Genomic DNA, 22,827 nt, shown 5'->3' with positions numbered 1-22,827 from the left:
CGTTTAAAGGTGACGAGGTCCGAGTCATACCAGGAGTTGCACTTGGCTTTGGGCTTCAAGCGGATAGTCATTACAGGGGCAAGAACATCAAGAGTATCAGAGCTAGAAGAGTGGAGTATGGAAAGGGCTGTGTCAGGATGTGAGTCAGCCAGAGGAGGGGGAGAGAACGTGGAGGCGAAAGCTTCAACTGACACATGCTTCATGGGTATGGATGGGAGGTATGAATCCGCAATACCCCTTCCTAAACTCACAATCCTTCCTCTCCCTGCAAGTGCTGTCCACACTACAGTCACTATTGGGACAGCTCAATGCGAGGCTTCCACCCCTGCAACCACAGCTAGTTAATGTATGCGGAAAAGACCAGGGTGCTCCAGGGCAGCAGCATCAAAAGGATTCAGGCCATCCCTGTAGGGACCAAGACAAATGTCTAAGAGCGCAATCCCCTCCTAGACCTCCTCTTCCACGAGGACATAGTCCACGTATATGCAAGCAAGAAGAGGGAGAATTAGTAGACACAGACCAGGAACCTGATCCACGGGACACAAGCTCCACCACTGCTTTGTCTCCTCACAGAGCCGAAACGGATGACCCGAACCAAGATATGCAGGTTAGTCCTGCTCAACCCTCGCCTCCAAATGACATTGGGGCTTTCCACTCCATGGTCTCTAAGGCGTGCCAGGAATTCGGCTTAATTCCTGAAGAAGAAAAGGACTGTTTCCTTTTTGACCACATGGGCAAGCGCAAGAAATTGGTCTTTTCCATACCCATCCTGGATCATGTTTGGCAGGAGTGTCTTTGCACTCTTAAACCTCCATTTACAGGGCCGGTAATTAAAGGGAGACTGGATAAAAAAGTTGAAGGCACCTGAAACAACACCAATATGTCTCACCTCACAACCCACCCCAGAGTCGGTGGGGTCAGTGGCAGTGATTCGCAAGGCTTGCATGCAGCACAAATGCGCCACTCCCCCAGACAATGAAGGCAGGAAAATGAATCTCTTCTGTAGGAAGGTGCTCGCCATTGGTGCAACAACTGTCAAAGCAGAAAATGCCCTCGCTATAGTTGCTCGATATGATCGAGAAATGTGGCATCGGTTGGCTCCTATATTAGAACACTTACCGGAGCAACAGAGGAAGGAAGCCATGACGCTGGTGCATGAAGGGGAGGAAGCCTCAAGCCACAGCATTAATATCGCTGTAGATCTCGCTGAAACAAGGTTTAAACAGATTGGCAATGGGTTGGTCCTCCGAAGCAAAGGATGGCCTCATTGCACCGATTTTCGGCAAGAAGTTTAGCACAAGGAGGTCGACATGCCATTTGAAGGAGAAAATCTGTTTGGTGACAAGATTGATGATGCCCCTCAAAAACCATGAAAGCAGACTCGGACACTGCTAGATCTCTTACTACTCAACAGGGCCGGCAGTCCTTGCAGTCTTTTGAAGGAGCCTCAGGTAATTCTCGTCCTCAAGGGATAACAAGAATTACAACTGAACAAGATACTATTCTCAGGGCTACATGAGAAATGACCAGTCCTCCCAGCATAGCAGGGAGTATCACAAAACACTATGAATGCGCGGATCAGCCACCTATCAGAGGTTGGCAGAACAAGTCCCAACAATGACTGCCTGAGTGGCATACAGGTGGGAGTAAATGTGGTGTTTTTCCTCAGCAAGTGGCAAGCAATAACAAAAGACAGGTGGGTGCTAGATGCCATCCAGCACGGCCACTTGGAATTCAAACGCCCACAAATCCTTTTACATCCCATAAAGATATCACACCCACACCTTCAAATTCTACAGCAGGAGGTGCGTCAAATGTTAAAACGGGCAATCAAATGGGTTCCTCATTCGGAAAAGGGAAAAGGAGTATACTCCAGGTACTTAGTCGTCAAAAAACCACACGGGAAGTGGCGGCTTACCCTGGACTTCCAAAAGCTAAACAAAAACATCAAAAAGCAGAAGCTCAAGATGGTGACACTTCAGGATGTCATAAAGGCCATACAACCCCGCGAATATCCGGCGACGTTAGACCTCAAGGATGTGTATTTCCACATTCCAATACATCAAGACACCAAAAGTATCTCGGGTTCAAGATCGGTGAAAGCCACTACCAGTTTCGAGTACTTCCATTCAGCCTAAAATCAGCACCTAGGACATTCACAAAATGCTTAGCACAAGTAGCAGCTTTTCTCAGAAAGCAGGGCCACCACATCTACCCATATCTAGACTACTGGTTGGGTCGAGATCCAACATATCAGCAGACCATGTTTTCTCAGAGACAAACAGAAGCTGTTCTCCAACAATTGGGATTTGCAATAAATTACACCAAATCTTTCACAGTTCCTTCAAAAGGTTTGGTGTTCCTTGGCGCTCAGTTCCTCACGGACCAAAGTCTTGTCCGGCCCTTTTCTGACAGGGTGAAAAAATTGATAACCCTAGCAAATCCCTTCACTCCAAACAAGCTAATCATGGTGCGCACATACCTGGCTCTGCTAGGGACCATGTCTTCCTGCATCCCGCAAATACCCCACTGCAGGCTACATATGCGGCCAGCAAAAGGGTTTCTAGCCACCAGATGATCACAAACCCAGGGTTCCTGGTCAGACAAAATTGCCATCACTCGGACTCTCAACTGCCCTAAAATGTGGGCATACCCCTACAACATTGCAAACGGAATGCCCCTTCTGGAGCCCAACTACCATCTCGCGATTGTGACCGACGCCTCCCTGATGGGATGTGGAACTCACCTGGACAAAAACACCAAGTCAAAGGCCTGTGGACTCCCGAAGAATCTGTCCTCCACATAAATGTGGGCGGTACATTGGGCTCTGAAATCTTATCTCCCTCTAATAAAAAAATTCATTGGTACGAGTCCTCTCGGACAACACAACCACAATGTTTTATTTGAGGAAACAAGGCAGAACGCGGTCAAACACCCTCTACCAAGAAGCACAGACCATTTGGCACTGGGCCATTCACAACAATATTACGCTTCAAGTAATCCACCTCCCTGGGATACAAAACAAACAAGGGGATACACTCAGCAGGGATTTGTCAAAGTCCCATGGATGGCAACTGCACAACAACCAGATATCTGAAATCTTCTCGACATGGGGCCATTCTTCTCTGGACCTCTTCACCACTCAGAACAACAAGCAGTGCAAGAAATTTGTGAGCAGGATCCCTCATCCCGATTCTCAAGGGCACGCGTTCTCGTTCCCATGGACCGGAATGTTCGCATATGTGTTCCCGGCGTTCCCGCTCATCAGGAAAACAATACAGATGATATGCAAATATCACTGCAGGATAATCCTGGTAGCCCCATACTGGCACAGACAGACCTGGTTCTCGGACCTTCTTCAACTGGCGGCGGACAATCCAATCCATCTAGGATCACATGCCAATCCTTCTGTCACAGAACGGACGGGTGATTCTGCACCACGACCTGGGCTCCCTCAAATTAACAGCATGGCTCCTGACCATGCTGAATTCGGCCACTTAAACAGCCCTCAAGACTGCCAACGCATTCTAGCGGCAGCTAGGGCTCCGTCCACTAACATTTCCTACAAATTATGACATGTCCTACTGCATTTTCTTTGTCACATGTATGGATTTACTGCATAATCCTGATTGCTTTACTGATTTAGTCTGCTTCATGCTTTTGCTATGTGCGCTTACATGTTGTCCGTTTATGCAGCTTATGCAGATGTGTTTGCCTGATCATGAAGATGCAACACAAGATGTGTGGCCATTATAAGTGTTACTATTAGTGCTCACAAGCATTACAATTTAGAGGGATAAAAACAGATTTAGTTGAGGTTTAGCTTTTCCTTGGCATATACAAGATGTTGCTAGAAAGCTCCCATCCTCTCCACCCACTTCTGTTCCCTTTTCCGGTTTCCCTAATACTCCCTTCCTATCTACAACCTCTCCCTAATCCTCTTTCCCCACCTCCTCATTGGCTGCCCTGTGCTGGCCTGTTGAGCCTGAATCAGGCACCTGTGCCAACAAAAGGTGGGAGGATCATGTCCTGTCCAGCTTCTGTGGTTAGGGAGCAGGTTTGGATATTTTTTATTTTTTGGGTCATTCGTTTATAAAACTTTAACACATTAGAAAACACAGATTCAATAAAATACAATAAAATCTACATTTCCAATAATTCACATTCATAAAACTCAAAATAAACATTTTCCCCTAAAGCAGCATGGGTGTTTTAAAAAAAAAAAATAAGGACATGGGTTAATGAAGGGTTACCGCCCACCCCAAACAATGAATTCCAAAACCATTCAGAGCACAATTTGCCCGACTAGGTCAGAAATCAACCAAAATGATGAACCCTATCAACAGAAAGGGTGGAACAAGGTATTGCCCAGTGTCTCAACGACTCCGATATTTTTGCCATAATCTCTACATTTCCATTCCTCGGATGGTAGGCCTCTAATTTTTCCCTATCTAGCCAATGTCCCCAACTGAAATGAAGACTCATAAAAACTGTGCGTTATTTCAGATTGGAAATGTATTGACATAAACTGGCAGTGATTGGTAGGGCCTATATTGGTTCACCAGGTCAAGATGCAATTTGTGTTTACATAGCAAGTCTTGGTCCCCACTACATTACTCCATCTTTATTTTTTTGATAAACCTTGCTGGGATTTATCAAAAACCTCCTCTTATTTACCCCTGCATTCTCCAAAATCGAGTCACAAACCCGACAAAAATCTTGTAATGGACCAAATGCACCCACTTCAAGGACTCTCTTGAAGTCCTCAAATAAAGAGCCTGCTGAGGAAATAAGGGTTCCAGGCAGCAGTGATGAAGAAACAGTAATTTATTTGATTACAGCGACAGCGGCCTATGAGAGCGGAGTGCCAACATGGCTCTCTCCCTGCAGTCTCTACTGTAACTCATCAACATTCTTAGAATAACATTCTTAGAACTTAATGAGCTCATAGTGCAGCTCAATGTTTAACTAGGATCTGGTAATACATTTTTATGAACTTGTTTTAACTTACACTTACATCATAACACCTGCGTGACAAAATCTTGCCATAGATCCTTAACTTTGCAATCTGTACAAATCACTGCCAAGATATTAAACCCAATTCATGCTGGATCAGGACAAACTGGATGGCCATTGGCAGGTTTAACAATTGTTTCCAGAAAGTACCATCTAAACGTTCCACCAATTGCCAATCCAAATTCATAAGCTCAAGCCCATATAAAAGAGATGGTAAAGCCCATACCCTTATAGTAACCAATGAATGGGATAAGGGTATATTTGCAATAGTTGTGTCTTCGTCTCATCAGCTTTCTCCCTTCTCCTGCCACTCTTACTTCTGCTACCCCTCTTGCCCCTGACGGGCATACCACATCTCTGTACCCCACCCTGGAAGACCTTCAAAGGTGGCAAACGGCTACCCTCAACTCTCGCTCTGCTGTTAAACACTCCTCTGATATCTGTCTCCTTCTTGAAGACTTTGACCTTGAAGTTCTTGCTCTCACTGAGATGTGATTCACTGCCAGCTCTGTCAGTGCTTTTGACCCACTCGTCCCTGAGGGCTACAAGATACTCTCTAAGCCCAGGCGTAACCGTTCTGGTGGCAGAGTGGCCTTGATCTTCCCTGAATCGGTCCCTGCTACTGTAATTACCACTCAGACCTACTCTTCCTTCAAATGCCTCGTCTGCAGGCTTGGTGTCTGTCCAACCCTCTTGTTGATACTTGCCACCATCTACTGGACCCCTGGACCGGTCTCCCTCTCTGTGGTCTGACCGCACCTCTTCTCTTCTTGCCTCCACTTCCAAGCTTCTCCTCTGAGACTTCAATATTCACGTTGACTCTTATGATTCGGCCACTTGACTCTTCCACAGCCTCTGTGGCTTTCTGTCCCTAAACATTCACCCCTCCGGTCCGACGACTCAGCCACACATACCTTGGATGCTCTCATCTCAGCAGACCTCCCCATACCTCTCTATGCACCTCTCTCCTGGTTTGACCATGCTCTCCTGGATCTCTACGGTCCCCCGGCTAAGCCTCTGACAGCACTGTTGGTCTCCTTCTGTGTCATTCGACCGATAAAGTGAGTGTCAGCTGCTGCCTTTAGTGCCACTTTCATTCCCCCTCCCACTACTGCCATGGACTCTCACTCTGACTCTGCCCTTTCTAATCTTCACCTCTCTATCACCAACACCCTTGACATCCTTGCCCCTCTCATGAGGATCCACTTGAAGGCTGCCTCCAAGCACAACACTTGGTATGACTCTCACCTAGCACCTCTGAAACGCAACTGTCAAGTTGCTGAGCGGAAGTGGTGGCCATCAGGCACATCCTCTGACAGACTGGCCCGTCGCTTGCTCCAAAGGCAACATAGACTCTCCATCCACTCAGAGGGCCGATATCCAAGCCTTCGCCTCTGGGGGCACGAACAACATGAGCGCAAACTGCTTAAAATCTGCAAAAAACACTCCAATCCTACTGCAGTCTCCACTTCTCCCCTAACATCCCTGACCCTCCTGTACTTCACTGGCCTCCCACTTCTTAATCAAAACTCAGGACATCCTCTTCTCCCCTCCCTGCACAGCTTTCAGGCCTGCCTTGGTCCCTTTCTTCCCTTCTCTCCTTTTCTCCTCTTTCTCACCCATAGCACCGATTGTGATCTCCAGACATGTCCGCTCTATGAAAGGCTCCACCAAACAGGTGCTTGCCTGCTCCTCCAGAACTATCAAGGACAGCATTGTTTCTCTTGGCCGACTTCTTTGCCACTGGATCCTTCCTGCTACCCCTCAAGCGCTCCCTTGTGCATCCTCTCCTCCAAAAGCTCTCTGCGGACCTCTCATGCCCAGCTTACTACTGCCCTATTGCCATTACCCCCTTCTTGGGCAAACTCCTGGAGAAGCTGGCCATCTCCCAACTGATCCAACACACTGAATCTGTTGGTTGTCTTCACGATCACCAGTCTGGCTTCAGAGCAGCCGGAGGCACGGAAAACTGCTCTTCTGAACATCTCGATTCCAGCTCTCCCTCTGTTCTTATCCTTCTGCATCTTTCCTCTGCCTTCGACAGTCAATCATGCCACCCTGACAAATCGGCTCTGTGACACCCATTGCATCACAGGCATGGCTCTTGACTGGTTGACCTCATTCCTCTCAGACTGACCTTCCCAAGTTCAACTGGGCCCTTTTCTCTCCCCTACCACACCCTCCACCTGCAGCGTCTCTCAAGGCTCTATCCTCTCGTTGTGGCTCTTGAACATCTACCTTGCCCCTCTGGCACACCTGATCTCCTCCTTCTCTCCCTACTTTGTGTTATGCAGATGACATGCAGCTCTCCTTCAAGCTTCCCCTCCACTGCCTCCTCTTCCTTCTCTCTCGTCCCTGACTGCCTAACTGCTATTCAGGCATTGTGTGCTGCCAATGATCTCTGCCTTAATGCCAGTAAGACCGAGATCCTTCTCATTGGGACCCCAGCTCCCTCCTAACCTCAGGCTGCCCTCTATGGGTCCCGTCCCCTCACCCTCTTTTGAAGCAAAAAACCTTGGTGTCATCTTTGACTCTCTCCTCACGGAATTTGCCAAGAAGTCCCACTATCCGAAGCGCCTCCTCAGAGGCCTTCTCCCTTTCCTCACCTTCCCCCAGAAACACAATGTCTCCAGAGCTCTCCTTGGACTTCTTGTTACTGCACTTGCACGATTCTAATGTCGCATGGTCTTGTAGGACCGCCTTTGTTATCTTTGTCCCTTGTGTCCCCCCCAGATCCACCTTTTTGGTTTTGTTGTGCCTTGAAACACCATTTGTTGTATAGGCGCCTTAGAAATAACCAATTAATACAATATTTCTGTGCATTTACTTGCATTGAGCTAGCAGTTGGGCCTTTTTTTGGCTAAGCTTAACCAATTTTCTCATTTCCAAGAAACCATGTGCCAGCCTTAATTTACGATTGGAAAACGTCATTCTCGCTGTTACTTTTGCGTTAATGATTAGGTTGTTCTCCCGAAAATAGAGTGCCAATAGATTTATTGCTCTTTGCAGATCCAATGGTGTCCAATCAAATAAGAAGACATTGTCTATAAAGAGCAATACAGGAATTTTTAAGTTGCCCGATCTAAGTGGATATGTTACAGAAGTCTCAAAACTATCTAGAATGTCGGATAGATATGATTTAAAAAGATAGGGAGCGAGAATGCATCCCTGTCTGAGGCTTATATTTGTACCAACTGGAAATCCTAATTTGCCATAATTTTCCAAATGGGCTTGTTCCTGCACCTGGTGAGTGCCCCTTGGGGCCTTTTTCATTGCCTGTTTCTGTGTTTTACTGGTGCCCATGTCCCCATTCACGTCTCCCTCGCTGCTCCCGTCGGCTCTTCCCCCTCCTTCCCGCCGGCCTCCCAGCCCGTCCTCCCCCCCCGGATTGGCTACTCTGTTTTGGGCCGTGTAAGGAGTAGGTAGCCGTCGCACACCATTCTTGCCATTTCCATCCTGCTGAGCGGGTGTGTGCTGGCTTGTTCCTGCACCTGTGAGTGCCCCTTGGGGCCTTTTGCATTGCCTGTTTGTGTTTTACGGTGCCCCTGTCCCCGTTCACATCTCCCTGGCTGCTCCCTTCCGCTCTTTCTACTCCTTCCCGCCCGCCTCCCAGACTGATTGGCTTCTCCTTCTTACTTCTCTTACCTCACCGGGGCAGCCCCTGCCCGGCAGCCCCCAAGGCTAAGGGCCCCTAGGCAAAGGGCGGCTCCCTTTAGAGACGGCTCCTGGTTGTGACTGCAGGTGTCCACAGGGGAAGCCAGTTGCCAGCGATCAACTAGGGGCAACCCGCACGCCACCCCTGTCTACCTAGCAGACTCTCAAACTTAGGTGTGTTTTTGATGTGTTTTTAAAAAGTGCATTGTGAAAGTATTTAAAACCTGCATTGTGAAACATAGGATCTTCCCCTAACTCTGTTTTTTTGGACTCAGGGAGCACTGCGATAGTCTTTAACGTCTGAATGTCTGTCGTCGTGTCCAATTGTTCAACTTGTCCTGCCTCTCTCTCTCGTCTGCTTGCACCCTCCCTTGTGTCCTTACCTAGTGTGTCTTTCCCTTCCTTCTCTCCTCTCCCTACCTACTCTATGGTGCTCTCTGTCTCTCCTATCTTCTCTAACTGCTTCTCTATCAACTATCCTGCTCTCCTCACTAAATCTGGTAGGAAGAGGTTTAAAAAGACATCCTGGTGTCCAACCCAGGCCTGCCTGTCGCTGACACCTATACCAGTGCTTGCACAAGGCAAACTTTCACCGACATCCTCTGTCGTTCCCTAGCCAGACCTATTGACCCTACATATAGTCTCTGTGCTCTCTCCCTCCTCCTTCTCCCATTAATGTTGGTACCCGGTGGTAAGCCCTCTTGCCTCCTTCCACTCCTCTGAGGTCAGCATTTAATGTTTGTTAATGGTACCGTCTTGGTCCAAGTCCCCAGGCCAACCTTCTCCTCTTCGATAGACGCTTCCCGCGCCTCATCAATTTCCTTTCTTCTCCTGCTGTCCCCTCTCCTCCCTCCATGCCTTCCACGCCTGCTATCTCCTCCTTGGCTAACCTGCCATCTCCTCCCTCCGCTTCTGCCCCAACTTGGGCTTCCTCCACTCCTCCGCACGGCGTACCTCTGACCTGTAACCCTCCCCGGAAGTCTTTCAAGGACAGCAACCTTTGCCATATTTCCACTCTAAACTCTCGCTCGGCCGCCAAACACTCCTCCGACATCTGCCGCCTTCAGGAGGAACTTGACCTCGATGTCCTCGGTCTCACCGAGACATGGTTCTCGGCCAGCTCTGTCACAAGCTTTGACCCTCTACTCCCTGATGGCTACAAGATCCTCTCCTCGCCCAGGTCCAACTGTTCCGGAGGGGGTGTAGCCCTGATCTTCCCCGAGTGGATTCCTGCCTCTGTCATTCCTATGCAGGCCTACTCCTTTTTCGAATGCCTAGTCTGCAGGCTCTCTCTCTTTCTCTCTTTCTCTCTTTCTCTCTTTCTCTCTTTCTCTCTTTCTCGTTCTCTCCTTGCCATTCCCTTACTGTTGCTACTATCTATCGGCCACCTGGTCAGATCTCCTCCTTCCTCACTTAGTGGGTGGACCTCTCCTCTTCCCTCCTGGTCTCGACCACTCGACTCCTCCTTCTTGGAGACGTCAACATCTACCTGGATGCGTCCTTTCCTTCCTCTGAACTCTTTCGCAACCTTTCTGACTCTCACCCTCTATTCTCCCCTCTAGCCCGACTCACTCTGCAGGGCACACTCAGGACGTACTGATCTCTGACCTTCCCCTTTCTATCCCTTTCACCACTCTTCTCTCCTGGAGTGATCACTTTCTCCTTTCCTCCCAACACACCCTCTCTACCCCTCAGGCCAAGCCAACTCCATCATTGCCACCCACCTTCTCGGTCATCCGACCCATGAAGCGCGTGACAGTCGAGGCTTTCGCTGCCACTTTCTCACCACCCCCTCCGTCTCTGGCTGACTCCCACCCTGACACACAGCCCTTTCCATGCTCTACTCTATCTGACACTCTCGATGCTCTTGACCCTGTCATGAGTATCCGCCTGAAGCCCAAGGCCAAGTGCAACTCCTGGTATGACTCAGACCTCGTCACCCTTAATCGTAGTGCAGGATGGCTGAGAGGAAATGGCATGTTTCATGTGTATCCTCTGACAAACTGGCCTGCCGCCTGCTCCAAAGGCAATACCAGCTCTCTGTCCTCACCAAGGAGAGGGCCCACATCCAAGCCCGTGTCACTGCGGCATCCAACAATTCGGCTGAACTCTTTAAAATCTGCAAGGAACTGGCCAATACTGCCACAGTCTCTACCTCTCCTGTCCCTTCCCAGGCCCTCTGTATGGCACTGGCCTCTCATTTCATCTCTAAAACTCGGGACATCCTGTCCTCTTTCCTTCTCTCCCCTTCCTCCCTCTATTCCCTGCCCATCTTCTGGCCCTTTTTCGGCCACCTCTCATCCCCCCTTCTCTGCCTTTCCCCTATTTTCTCCAGATGATGTTTCTAGACAAGTCCGATCTATGATAGTCTGTTAGGCAGAATCCTGTGCAGTTCCCTTGGGGAACACTGCAAAAAGATTAAGACTACAGGAGTAAGCAGTAAACCCAATTGGTAGCAGTCTGTACCACCCAGATTTACCTGGTAGCTGTGGCTGAGCAGTCACTTCTCTCAAGAAGAGTAAGGCAGTATATAGCGTATACACAATAGGGCTAAAAACACAGTAGAGCAAACAAACACTGACCAGAGCTTTGTATAAAAAGTATATAATAATTTATTTAAAACCCACTTTAAGGCATATACTAGCACTCTCAATCAAAAGCAAGTTAAAACACAGTCAGATAAAGTATACACACCTCCCTTAATAACTATTAGACAAGTCAGAGTTAAAACACCACTATTTGTCAAAACAGATGTGAGTGCGTAACCTAGATGGCACTCCAATAGTTAGGTTAAAGGGAGAGAAAAAGGCAGAGCATAAGAATAAAACACGTCCCAACACTAGTTTCTCCGCAAGAGAAGAAAGGCAGTATATACTGTAGAGCCAAAGTTCATAGGCCAGGCCCACTTTAAATGGAGCAAAGCGAAATGTGCCCAGGATCACACGGTTTAAAATGCACTAAAAGTCTTTGCAGAATGTTCAAAAGAGGTTGGGGTGATTCAAGAAGGTAAAGTTAGGAGGTCTGGGGCCAACCCAGTTGGCAAGCCAAGGATTTAAGGGTCACCTTGGGCAAACTGAAGAAAGGGAGGCCAGGTGGAACACAGTACCTTAAAGAGAGAGGAAGCTCCAGCGGTGGCATTTGTTCCTGGCAGGAGTTGCAGTTCGTTGTTCCGACCAGGGGAAGAGAGGATCTCGTCGAGGAGGAAACTTGGAGTTGATGCACTGCACAGGGATGAAACGAGCTGCTGAGTTCTCCGGTTAAAAAGTGGTGAAACTTGGCTATCCGGCCGCCGGGGTGCTTGGCACGGGCGATTCGACCAAGAGACGTCTTTGGAAGGCGAAAAGGGTGAACTGGTTGGTCCAACCTGCTCGGAGGAAGAAGCCTCGTCCAGCAGAAGATCTTCTCTTGTTGTTGGTAAAGTGGTGAGTTCGTTGCAGCAGGGCTCCACCGGTTGTGTCGTCGTTGCAGATGGCTCAGCTTCTTCCCTCTTCGGATTTTTAGGTCCTGTGGCGACTTCTGAAGTTCCAGTCCCAAAGGCCCTTCTTTTATGCAGAAAACCCCCCATTCATCAGCCTAGCTGTCAATCACACATTCTAAGTGGTGAGCCGGGCGGCTCACCACTGGGCCAATCAGAATAGAGTGCGACTTGGGTTGCAAAGGCAACGCAGTGCAGGGTGCCAATTCCCCCCTCCACCCCTCCTGTGGAACCCAGACAGAGTGGCACCATTTGGAGGGCTTCTGTGGAGAAGCCTGCCAAAAAGTGGAACAAAGGGCTCGACCTTGGTCATAGTTAGAGACGGACACGAACGCCATTTTAGAAAAAAGTTCTGGCAAAAAGACCCAACCGCAAATTTAATATTAAATAAATAAACCGGCGGTATCTTTAACATTGCAACAAAAAGTGGTGTGTTTAAAATCAATGGGAAAATCCCATAGAGAATATTCCGGTGGAATATTTTGCGTGGTAACCACTGCCACCAGCCAGAAACTCGACAAGGGGGGACTGGACAGTGCCCCCTTGAAAACAGACCCAGGGGCAATATAAGTACCCCTTACCAGTACTTCCACAATATGATGGTTTGTACTGGTTCTCTTCACAATTTAAGACTAGTAAATGATACCCTGTGGAGTAAAAGACCCCATAGCCCATAAGCACACAAGAGTCAAAGACATACCTCAAATCGTGCCTGAGTGGGAGGAAAAGAGTCTCACTCTTAGCAGGAGAAAAAAACAAACCCCAAAAATCCAGCAAAGCTGCTGGGGGACTCACTAGGTTTGGGAAATTAGCCTTTTAAGAGAATTCTCCCTAACAAAGTCTCGTCAAAATGGGTTCATCCCTGTTCCTCCAAAAATATCAAGGACCACATTGACTCCCTGGCTCCTGCTCTAACTTCTGCAACCACTCCTTCGCCTCTGGAGTCTTCCCTTCCCCCTTGAAGCACTCCCTTGTGCACCCTCTTCTGAAGGAACCCTCTGCCGACCCTTCCTGCCCGGCTAACTGTCGCCCAATCTCCATCGCTCCCTTCCTGGGCAAACTCTTGGAAAAGTTGGCCATCTCCCAGCTTAATCTTCACACTGAATCTGTTGGTTGTCTCCATGATCATCAGTCTGGCTTCAGAGCAGCCAGAAACACGGAAACCGCTCTCCTAGACATCCGTGAAGACCTGCTCTCCAACCTTGATTCCAACACCCCCTGTGTCCTCATCTTACTTGATCTCTCTTCTGCCTTTGACACGGTCAACCATGCCATCCTGCTCAACTGTCTCTGTGATAACCTGGGTATCACAGGTCAGGCCCTGGCGTGGCTGACTTCTTTCCTCTCTGATCGACCCTCCCAGGTTCAACTTGGGTCCTTCCTCTCCTCCATCTCTATCTCTACCTGTTGTGTTCCCCAGGGTTCTAACCTCTCTCCCTGGCTGTTCAATCTTTACCTGGCACTTCTTGCCCACTGCATTGCTGCGCTCTGCCCCAACTTCTAGTACTATGCGGACAACACCCAGCTCATCTTCAGGCTACCCTTAGCCACCTCTTCTCCCTCTCTCATCTCTGACTGCCTTTCCGCCATCTAGGAGTGGTGTGCCGCCAGTGATCTCTGCCTTAATGCCAGTAATACTGAGATTCTTCTCATCAGAACACCTGCTCCCTCACTCTCTGGCCGGCCTCCCTTGGCCCTCTTCCTGCTCCCACCTGTGAGGCTAAAAACCTCAGTTCATCTTCGACTCCACACTCTCCTTCTCTCCTCACATCTCTGATGTCTCTAAGAAGTCAAACTACCAGCTGCACCTCCTCAGAGGTATTCTTCCTTTCCTCTCCTTCCCCCAGAAGCTCGCTTTCTCCAGAGCTCTGGTTCTCTCCAGGCTGGACTACTTCAACAGCCTCTTTCTAAATCTGCTTGCTTCTACACTCCGCCCTCTGCAACACATCCAGAACAGGACTGCAAGACTTGTCCTTGGCCTCAAACCCAGGGATTGTATCTCTCCAGGACTGAAATCTCTGCACTGGCTCCCAGTGGCTGCGAGGATTAGGTTCAAAACCATGTACATTGTCCACAAGGCCTTCTGGGGCCTGGGTCCTCAATACCTTCAGCTCCCTCTCTTTCCAAATTTCTTCCTTCTCAAGCTCTTTGCTCATCCGCCTCCAACTCCCTCAAGGTCAGCCGCTTCTCCAAATGAGTTGGTGGTAGATCTCTTGCCTCAGATGATGCCTCTCTCTGGACCAGCCTCCCTGCCTCCCTGAAACTTGAGGAATACTATCTCTGTTTCCCGGAAGCATGTCAAAACCTTTCTCTTTGCTTCTGCTCTTTCTCCTCCTCTCGTCTGCTGACTTCCTGGCTGAAACTGAAACTGCCCGATTACCCGGCCACCCTCTGATCTCGGGCCCAGGTCCCCTCCCCTGCCAGTCACACACCTGCACTGCCTTCCTGGCAACCCCCACACTTAGGGACTGTTTACTTTATCCCTACAGTTCCACAACCAGCACTTGACACCTGATGTCTCCACTTACCCTTGCACTTGCCACCAGGTGGCCGTACCTCACTTATTGTTTTATCCTTATCCCATGTACTGCACTTTCCACCCTCCCCATGCACTTGCGCAATCTTAATGACACCTCGCTTAGTAGGATCGTTTTGTCTTCCCTCTCCGCCCCCTCCCTTGCTGCGGCTTGAAACACTTGTGTATAGTTGCATTATAAATGCCATATCATATCATATATACCTGGATGTTAGTATCGGTATGTAGTTTCACCAATAGTCTCAATAGGCCTCCCACCATACCCCATCCATGTAGTTTATTTCATAACCTTGACCTTTTTACGATGTCGAAAGCGATGGCCATATCAATGCTAGCAATGTACATAGCGGTTGAGTCTTTCTCTGATGCCTTCGGCTTGAGCATCTTAATCAGAAAGCCATTTAACGTGGTCCCGCAATGGCTAAGAAAGCCTGTCTGATATTTAATGGGCTTACCTATGCTATTTGCCCAAGCTAAGAGATCTTTTAGTAACAAACCGGTAAATAGCTTTGAGGAGGAGTCCAGAATAGTTATTAATCAATAATTACCCAGATTTCTCACATCCCCTTCATTTTTAATTAGCAGTACCACATAGGCTTTTCTCCAAGTGGAAGGAATTTTAGAAGATGACACAATATAAGAGAATGCCTGACTGAGGACCGAAGCCCAAAATTGACTATCCATCTTGAACACCAAATGTGGCTCATCGTCCGGGCCGGCTGCTTTTGACTCTGTATCTATCGATTAGTACTTCCAGATTGCGAGTGCCCAAACCAAAATCCCATCTTAGTAAACAGTTTTTCTCAAAATTGCAGGACATGCTTTCCAATGTAGTGAATTTACCCTTCAAATAGTCATTCAAATCCCTCTAGGAGATTACATTGTCTAGTGCTTCATTACTCCTAACCTTTGTCACATCGGACTGGTTAATAGCTATCCAGAATTTGGTGGTGTTGAACTTGCTAACACATTTTAACATTATTTGGGCCATTTGCGCTCATGTCTCAAGAGCTCACGAAAATCTTCCAAACTCTTAACATAGTCAGGAGTAACTCCCTGCCTATCTGCTTTCCTCAGCTCCTAACAGGTAGTATTTTAGTCTGGACACCATAGCCTTGGACCTACTTACTCTACTCCTAGAGGAATGTGTTTGGAGGTCCACCAAACCATAACCATCTGGATATTTATCCATCCCGCCACTGATTGCTGACCCTATGTTTAGCTTCCAATAGCCTACTATCCAACACACTTTCTGTCTGAGAGAACTTGCCCAGGGATTAAATAAGTGTACTCAAGGAGCACGTCTGCCCTGCTAGCCACATGGGCTACTATGGGTGAGGAGTTGAATCTACATTGAGACTTTGGTAGAAGTACCTCTGACAGAAAACATGAAGTCTAAAACCAAGAAGGCAAGCAAACATTTGTAGGGATCAACATTGTAATTCAGATCAAATGTCTTTCGGTTACTAGCCGGGGAGAATGTAGACACTAGGTTGTCTGCTCTTCTTAATCCCCTTTCTCACCCACAAAGCGAAGCAATGCCTCCTACATTCACCATTAGATGGGGCTTCCACAAAACCACTTTGACTGCATCCCGAGTTTCACTCCTGCTTTTCACAAGCTCACCACCCCAGCTTTACTAGCTGCAGGGCACTGCTGCACATCTCTCTGGCCTAATACCAGGACATTCAATCTCTCTGGGCCAATGCATAACACCATAATTATCTGTTCTCTTCATTAAACAGACCACAGGGTTTAAGAGGAGGCCCAGGCATGCTGTTTTCCACTTTCCAACTTGTATGGGCCCACAAGTGTCAATCTATTTTACCCTCTCAACTTTCATTCCTAACTGGAACACATTGTGTATAGGCGCGTTATAAATACTCAATAAAATACAAAAATAACTAGTACACCTTTCTCTGGTGGTGGGTGATACTGATTAAAGGTGAAAAATGTCAGAGGCTCACAGCGCTCCCCCTCTTATCGCACCAGTGCCTCAAGCACACTTTCACTAACACTTAACACTCCTCTGCAGCTAATTGCACCACACGCTTCCCAAGATTATAAAAGGAGCCCACCAGGTCACATCACTTTCCAGCCCCATGTCACCCAGGTGCATCAGGTGTGTTTTTGTATATCTGTTACCTAATATGGCACCCACAATAGAGCCAACATGGCTCCCTCAAAGCTGTCCATGCCAGCCACAGATGTGTTCAACCTGAAAAAGTCAACGACTTAGCTTTAGCACATGCTTGTCTTCCTTTCAGTGGGAAGGCAGCATGAAGTAAGATACACACAACATATTCAAAGTTTTAAAAAAGCGTTTTATTAACTTAGTCAGGATGGTTGAAGGCGTAACTTGCCCTATGCATGGGTGGATTTCCCTTCCTAAAGAAACTAAGGAAAGTCTGAGTTGGTAAGTTCAACTGAAGTCTGTCAGTATGTTTCCAAAACCTATACTTGCCCTAACAACTAAAGCTAAACAATGTGTAGGGATGTCAACAATAAAATAAATAGTGTTCTAAATAAAGTGCTGAGCTTCTCCCAGACCTGGCTTACTTTCCAGCTCTCCTTCCCCAAGTGTAAGACAGTTCCACAAAGTCTTGAGGTTCCCTTCCCCAAGAAGCCAACAAAGTTCTAAAAAGGACCATGAGGCTCCCTTCCTCAAGACGTCAACAGCGTGCAAAAGGTCTCAGGGTTCCCTTCCCCAAGACTTCAGCTTGCAGCTTACCAACTTGTTCTCAGTTTCAATCTCTCAATATTCAAAACCAGTTCCAGGTCAGCTTTTCACTCCTTCTGCTTTCTTGACAGTTCATACAAATTGCATTCTTCTGCTTCATTTCAGCAATCTTTCATCCACTTGCCTTTGCTTTCGGTATAGTTCTTTGGCTTTCTCAAATAGGATATCCCTGGTCTAGGTGCAATTGTCGGACCACACAGTCCACCCATTACAGGTCACGCAACCAGGAGAAGCCTAGGCTTTCTAGCCCACACAGGTTCTTCTGTATTTGTGCCTCTCTGCTGGTTCGCACTCACTTGGCTTTTCCTTGCCAGCCTCTTGGCTTTGTAGCAATGTGTTCTTCTCTTTGCCAGTCTGTTGACTTTGCCACAATGTGTTTTCCCATAAAGTTAACTTTGTGGTGCTCTCGTTCCTTCACCACATTGATTTCATACTTTTCAGTAATATTCCATACTTGCTTTTTACTGCTTTTCATACATGTTCTTTGCTTTCAATATACTGTATGTGTACTTCACATAAACCTATCTGTTCATAGCTGTGTCAAAAGCTTTCATTTAGTTCGGTATACAATGATTTTGGATCTTTTATTCTGTTGCACAGTTAATCTTGTCCATATTATTCCTCACACCCCATTGCTTTTGGTTTACTGCATCGTACACATGCTCTTTCATTCATTTGGCATTGACTTTGGCTTTCTAACAGCCCCCAGGAGCACCCGGTACGAGTGCTCTGTCCCTTTCACTCACCGGTCCCTGGCGTCTTCTCTGGGCGACTGCTTTCTCTGTTTCTGGTCCGCCAACATGGTTTCTTTGGATTATGAGCTTCGCTCGCACTTCGCCTTCTCTCTACTGGTTGCCGGCAACTCCCATTGCTTCCCGCGGACACTGCCAGTAACTTGCAGCTTGCGGATCTCTTTCATGCCCGCAGCTCCTGCTGTTGACACCCGATCAGTGGGGCTGCCACATCTGTGGCCCTCTCCGGCCCGCCTTGGCCTGGGCTCCACAGGTTCTTGGGGGTACTTGCCAGCGTCCTGGCTCTTCTGCAGGACCCAACTCTGCCGCCGCCTCCCCTGATTCTCCCCTCAGGCCCACAATGCTCTGCCTGGCCTCTCTCCTTCTGGTCTCTCTCACAAACATGTCCGCTCCACCTTTTATACACCTGCAAACATTTGACAGGTTGCAGGTGTGAGTCCACGGTCTCAATTGCCAGACTACAATTAATGGAGCACTCTGGAATTGCCTGACCCTTACAACAGTATGCAGGTCTCTTCCTCATCTCAGTACTAGAGTAGTGAAATTATGTTAGTGTGCACTACTCTTAGTCGCCTCTTCCTCGTCCCAGTACCATAATGGTCTGAATGATGGGAAATGAGGGGAGATGGTTTGCAACGGCCTCTAAAGGCAGGGGGAGGGTAAAGTTGGTTTGCACAAGGAAAAGGGGGGATACCATGTCTCGCCTGCGGATATCCTCTCCCCCATGCCCAAGGACCCTCCACCCAGGTGATCCTCCCTCGCATCTCCACCCCCAGGGTCAGGATCCAAAAGTGGTGGGCTTTCTCTGGCCACCTGAAAAGAGGATCCAAGGGGAGGGATCCCACCAAAATGACTGAATCCAATTTACCTATCCCACCAAAAGACCAAATATACATACCACAAAAGGGTCGAACTTTTTGTGGTATGTATATTAGGGTGGGGTAGGTAAATAAAACAATTTAAAAAAAGCCAAAGGCTGCAGGTGCTGCGGGGGTGTCTCCCGCAACACCCTGCTCACTATACTAAACAAAGAAAAAAATGAAGGACCCTGCGGCGCTGGTTCCCGATCACGTAAGTGAAAGGGAACTGGCGTTGCAGGGACTAACGAGTCTGAAGGAAAGGTAACTAGGGGGGTTGGGGTGTGGGAAGGAGGGGGTTTAGGGGTTCTTTAGATTTGGGTTTGTTTTACATTGAATTACTGAATGGGAATTGTACGAGCAATTTTGCATTATGTACATTTCTCATTCGGTCATTTCCGTCACGGTTATTTCTGCCACAGTAAAACAACCCCAATTCAAGGGGAGTTTGTGAGAGGATGGTGTGAGGATACCCTCGGGTTTCTCATACCAGCTCGCTCCACCAACAACTTTGCTCTGACTGGTCTTGCAACATGGCCTTACATTGTGGTTTTTCTTTACACTGTTGGCTAATGTCCTGAGGGGACCCAAAACCTTGACATTTTCATTGGTGTGAAACAGTAATTGGAGAAGTCATGCATAATTTAAGCACCACCTGTAGCAGACGCTCAGGAAACCTATTTTAATGATCGTTGTGGACACAGTTGACTGCTCGGGAAGGCCAATGATGGGGACTTCTGCCGATGTCTGTCTGAGATTTTCCTGGGTTCACATTTCTAATGGATTCCTTCCTCCACAAACTCCTAATGTTTGGCAGCCTTGCCGTAAGGGCCATTAATGCATTTTGCACTCATTTGAACTGTCGCTTGTCATCTCTGGTGGAGCAGGCAACTTGTCTACAGAGGAGATGAAAAAGGGCTTTAGTTCCTTGGTGAAGTACAGCAAGGTGGCAGTATAGCAGACATTACAATCTGGCTTAGACATGTCTTGATTGTGTGGTGCAAGCCCTGGGCACTGGTCAGTCCTGAGGAGGCACTTAAGAATGAAGACTTCTAGATTCGTCCCCAATGTCCAGGTGAAAAGATCTGGACATGTCCTTTTGTGGGAACAACCGATTTGGAGCAAACCCGAACAAGTCCCTAAACAAGAGGCTTCAAAACCAACTATCACATTTTTAGGCCTGGTTGTCAAGCAGCCTTCTGTCTCCATCCTGATGGGGTGGGTCTTTTATCACTGGTTACCGCTCTGGATGTACATGAACCAGACTGGGACTTCCTCACAGGGCGTTGCCAGTAAAATCCCTCACTCTCAGCATTGATCTAGGGCTACTAGCAAATCAGATTCTGAAATTCCAAGGCAGAGTGTCGTCATGTAAGAAGTGATTTTAACAAACTGGTTTTTTCTGTGTTAATGTATAGATATTCTGTTGATTACAATGCTGCCTAGTTTGCAATCACTTAAATGGATAATGGACATAGCCAGAAAAGAATATGGTCTAAGAGGAGAACATTATTGTCCAGATCAGATTTAATTGCTGAATGAAAACCTAATTGGAGACCCCAGTATTCTGGTTGTCCTTTTTAATTATGTATCCTGTTATATTTACAAGGCGCTACCATTTTGGGGGTGGGTGACTATGAATAATTTCCAGAGCAGTTGTGGCATTTTCATGTGCTCTACAACCTGGAAGCGCATAACCTGCCTTTGCCATCTTTGCCATATCTGTCCTATGATTATTTTGTTATCTTTTTGTTGGAGGCTCTGGTGCAGATGGGGTAGTTTTTGCAACACTTTAGTTTAACTTGCAATGTTATTTTGTTGTTTAAGGATGAGCAAAGTCCTATACAATCTGACGAGTCACAGCTGCACCAAGAAGACACATGTTTAGCTACGTCAGATAGGTCAGAGGTCAAAGTATGTAGTGCAGCTCCAGAAAATCGTGTTCAAGACATCTCTGCAACAAAAATGCCTAGGTAAGACGGTCTCCCTCACTAGCTTCCTCACTCAATCTCTTGTGCTCTTGCTTGCCCCCACTGTCCCTCCGTATTTCTCTCTCTCCGTATTTCTCTCTCTCCGTATTTCTCTCTCTCCGTATTTCTCTCTCTCCGTATTTCTCTCTCTCCGTATTTCTCTCTCTCCGTATTTCTCTCTCTCCATATTTCTCACTTTTTTTCATGGCCACTCAGTCACTCTTTCTACTTCTATGTATCATTGAAAACGGATTTGGTTAAAATGATGTTATGGTTGCAGCACAAAAAAGCTAACCCCCCAAAAATGTGCTTAAATGCACTAAAATCCAGAGCCTGGTCTCTGGGGTGTCAGCTAGTGAAGTCTTTGGAGGGGTCTGGGAGGATGGAATCTCTGGTGAAGGGCTAGTCTCTGGTGGAGTCCCTGGTGTTTGCCTCTGGCAGGGTCCCTGTTCTTTGGCTCTGGCAGGGTCCCTGGTCTTTGGCAGGGTCGGTCCCTGGTGTTTGGCTCTGGTAGGGTCCCTGTTGTTTGGATCTGGCAGGGTCCCTGTTGTTTGGCTCTGGCATAGTCCCTGTTGTTTGGCTTTGCCTTCCTGGGGTCGGATCTCTGAAGGTTTGGTTTACTCTCTTCTCAGTGGGACAGGGCGATATTTGCCGTTGGTATGATTTAGTTTGCTCTGGTCTCCTCCCAGGGGTGGGGCGGGGGGCGGGGGGAGAGGCAGCCGGTCTGATTGGGTCTCAAGGTGTGAGGTTTTGTATTTCTAGTGTGAACCGATTTGTACTTTAACTCCACTTTGTGGTCTGGTCTGTTCTTTCTCGGATAGGCTCTTGAGTGTAGTGTGCAACTCTCACCCCTGTTAGTCCCTCCCTTTCAGGGACTGTCATCTCCAGGGTCTGGCCTCTGCCCCCCCAACCCCCCAGGGCCTGGACTCTCCCCACACCCCCCCCCCCCGGGGGGCCTGGTCTCTCCCCACCCCCCAGGGGGCCTGATCTCTCCCCATCCCCCCGGGTGCCTGGTCTCTTCCCCCCCCCCAGGGCCTGGTCTGACCCCCCCCGGGTAAGGGTTGAACCCCCCCCCCCGGGGCCTGGCCCCCCCACCGGGGCATGGTCTCATCTCCCCTCCCCACCCCCCAACGGGGGTATGATCTCTCTCGCTCCCACCCCCCCACCGTGGCCTGGTCTCTCTCGCTCCCACCCCCACACCGGGGCCTGGACTATCTCGCCCTCCCCCCTTCCCCCGCCCCCCCCACCTGGGGCCTGGACTCTCTTCCACCTCCCCCCCCCCCCCGGGACCTGGTCTCTCATCGCCCCCCCCCAACCTCCCCCGGGGCCTGGTCTCTCTTGCTCCCCCCCTCCCCAGGACCTGTTCCCCCCCCCCTCCCCGGGACCTGGCCCAAGACCCCCCCCCCCCCCCCCCACGGGGCCTGGTCTTTCAAGGGGGGCCTGGTCTCTCAAGCACCCCCCCCTGGGCCTGGTCTCTCACCCCCCCAGGGCCTGGTCTCTCACCCCCCCGGGGGCCTGGTCTCTCACCCCCCCCCCGGGGCCTGGTCTCTCACCCCCCCCCCCGGGGCCTGGTCTCTCACCCCCCCCCCTGGGCCTGGTCTCTCACCCCCCCCCCCCTGGGCCTGGTCTCTCACCCCCCCCCCCCCTGGGCCTGGTCTCTCACCCCCCCCCTGGGCCTGGTCTCTCACCCCCCCCCCAGGGCCTGGTCTCTCACCCCCCCCCCCACCGGGGCCTGGTCTCTCTCGCCCCCTCCACCCCCCCCGGGTCCTGGTCTCTCTCACCCCCCCCCCCCACTTGGGCCTGGGGTCTCTCGCCCCCTTCCTGGGG

General features: G+C 49.0%; 1 protein-coding gene across 5 annotated transcripts in view; it reads left to right on the top strand.

Moving 5' to 3' along the window:
• The window catches only part of BDP1 (BDP1 general transcription factor IIIB subunit), a 2,223,165-nt gene that overhangs the window by 810,754 nt on the left and 1,389,584 nt on the right, over positions 1–22,827 (top strand). For all 5 annotated transcript variants that reach the window (XM_069627521.1, XM_069627519.1, XM_069627520.1 and 2 more), the window contains one exon: positions 20,858–21,003. In XM_069627521.1, coding sequence (XP_069483622.1) covers positions 20,858–21,003 — 146 coding nt within the window. The remainder of the gene's footprint in view (positions 1–20,857; positions 21,004–22,827) is intronic.

The sequence above is a fragment of the Ambystoma mexicanum genome, chromosome 6p, assembly GCF_040938575.1.
Source record: "Ambystoma mexicanum isolate Mex_15411 chromosome 6p, UKY_AmexF1_1, whole genome shotgun sequence".
NCBI classification, from domain to species: Eukaryota; Metazoa; Chordata; class Amphibia; order Caudata; family Ambystomatidae; genus Ambystoma; species Ambystoma mexicanum.
This window is presented reverse-complemented; position numbering and strand designations above follow the sequence as displayed.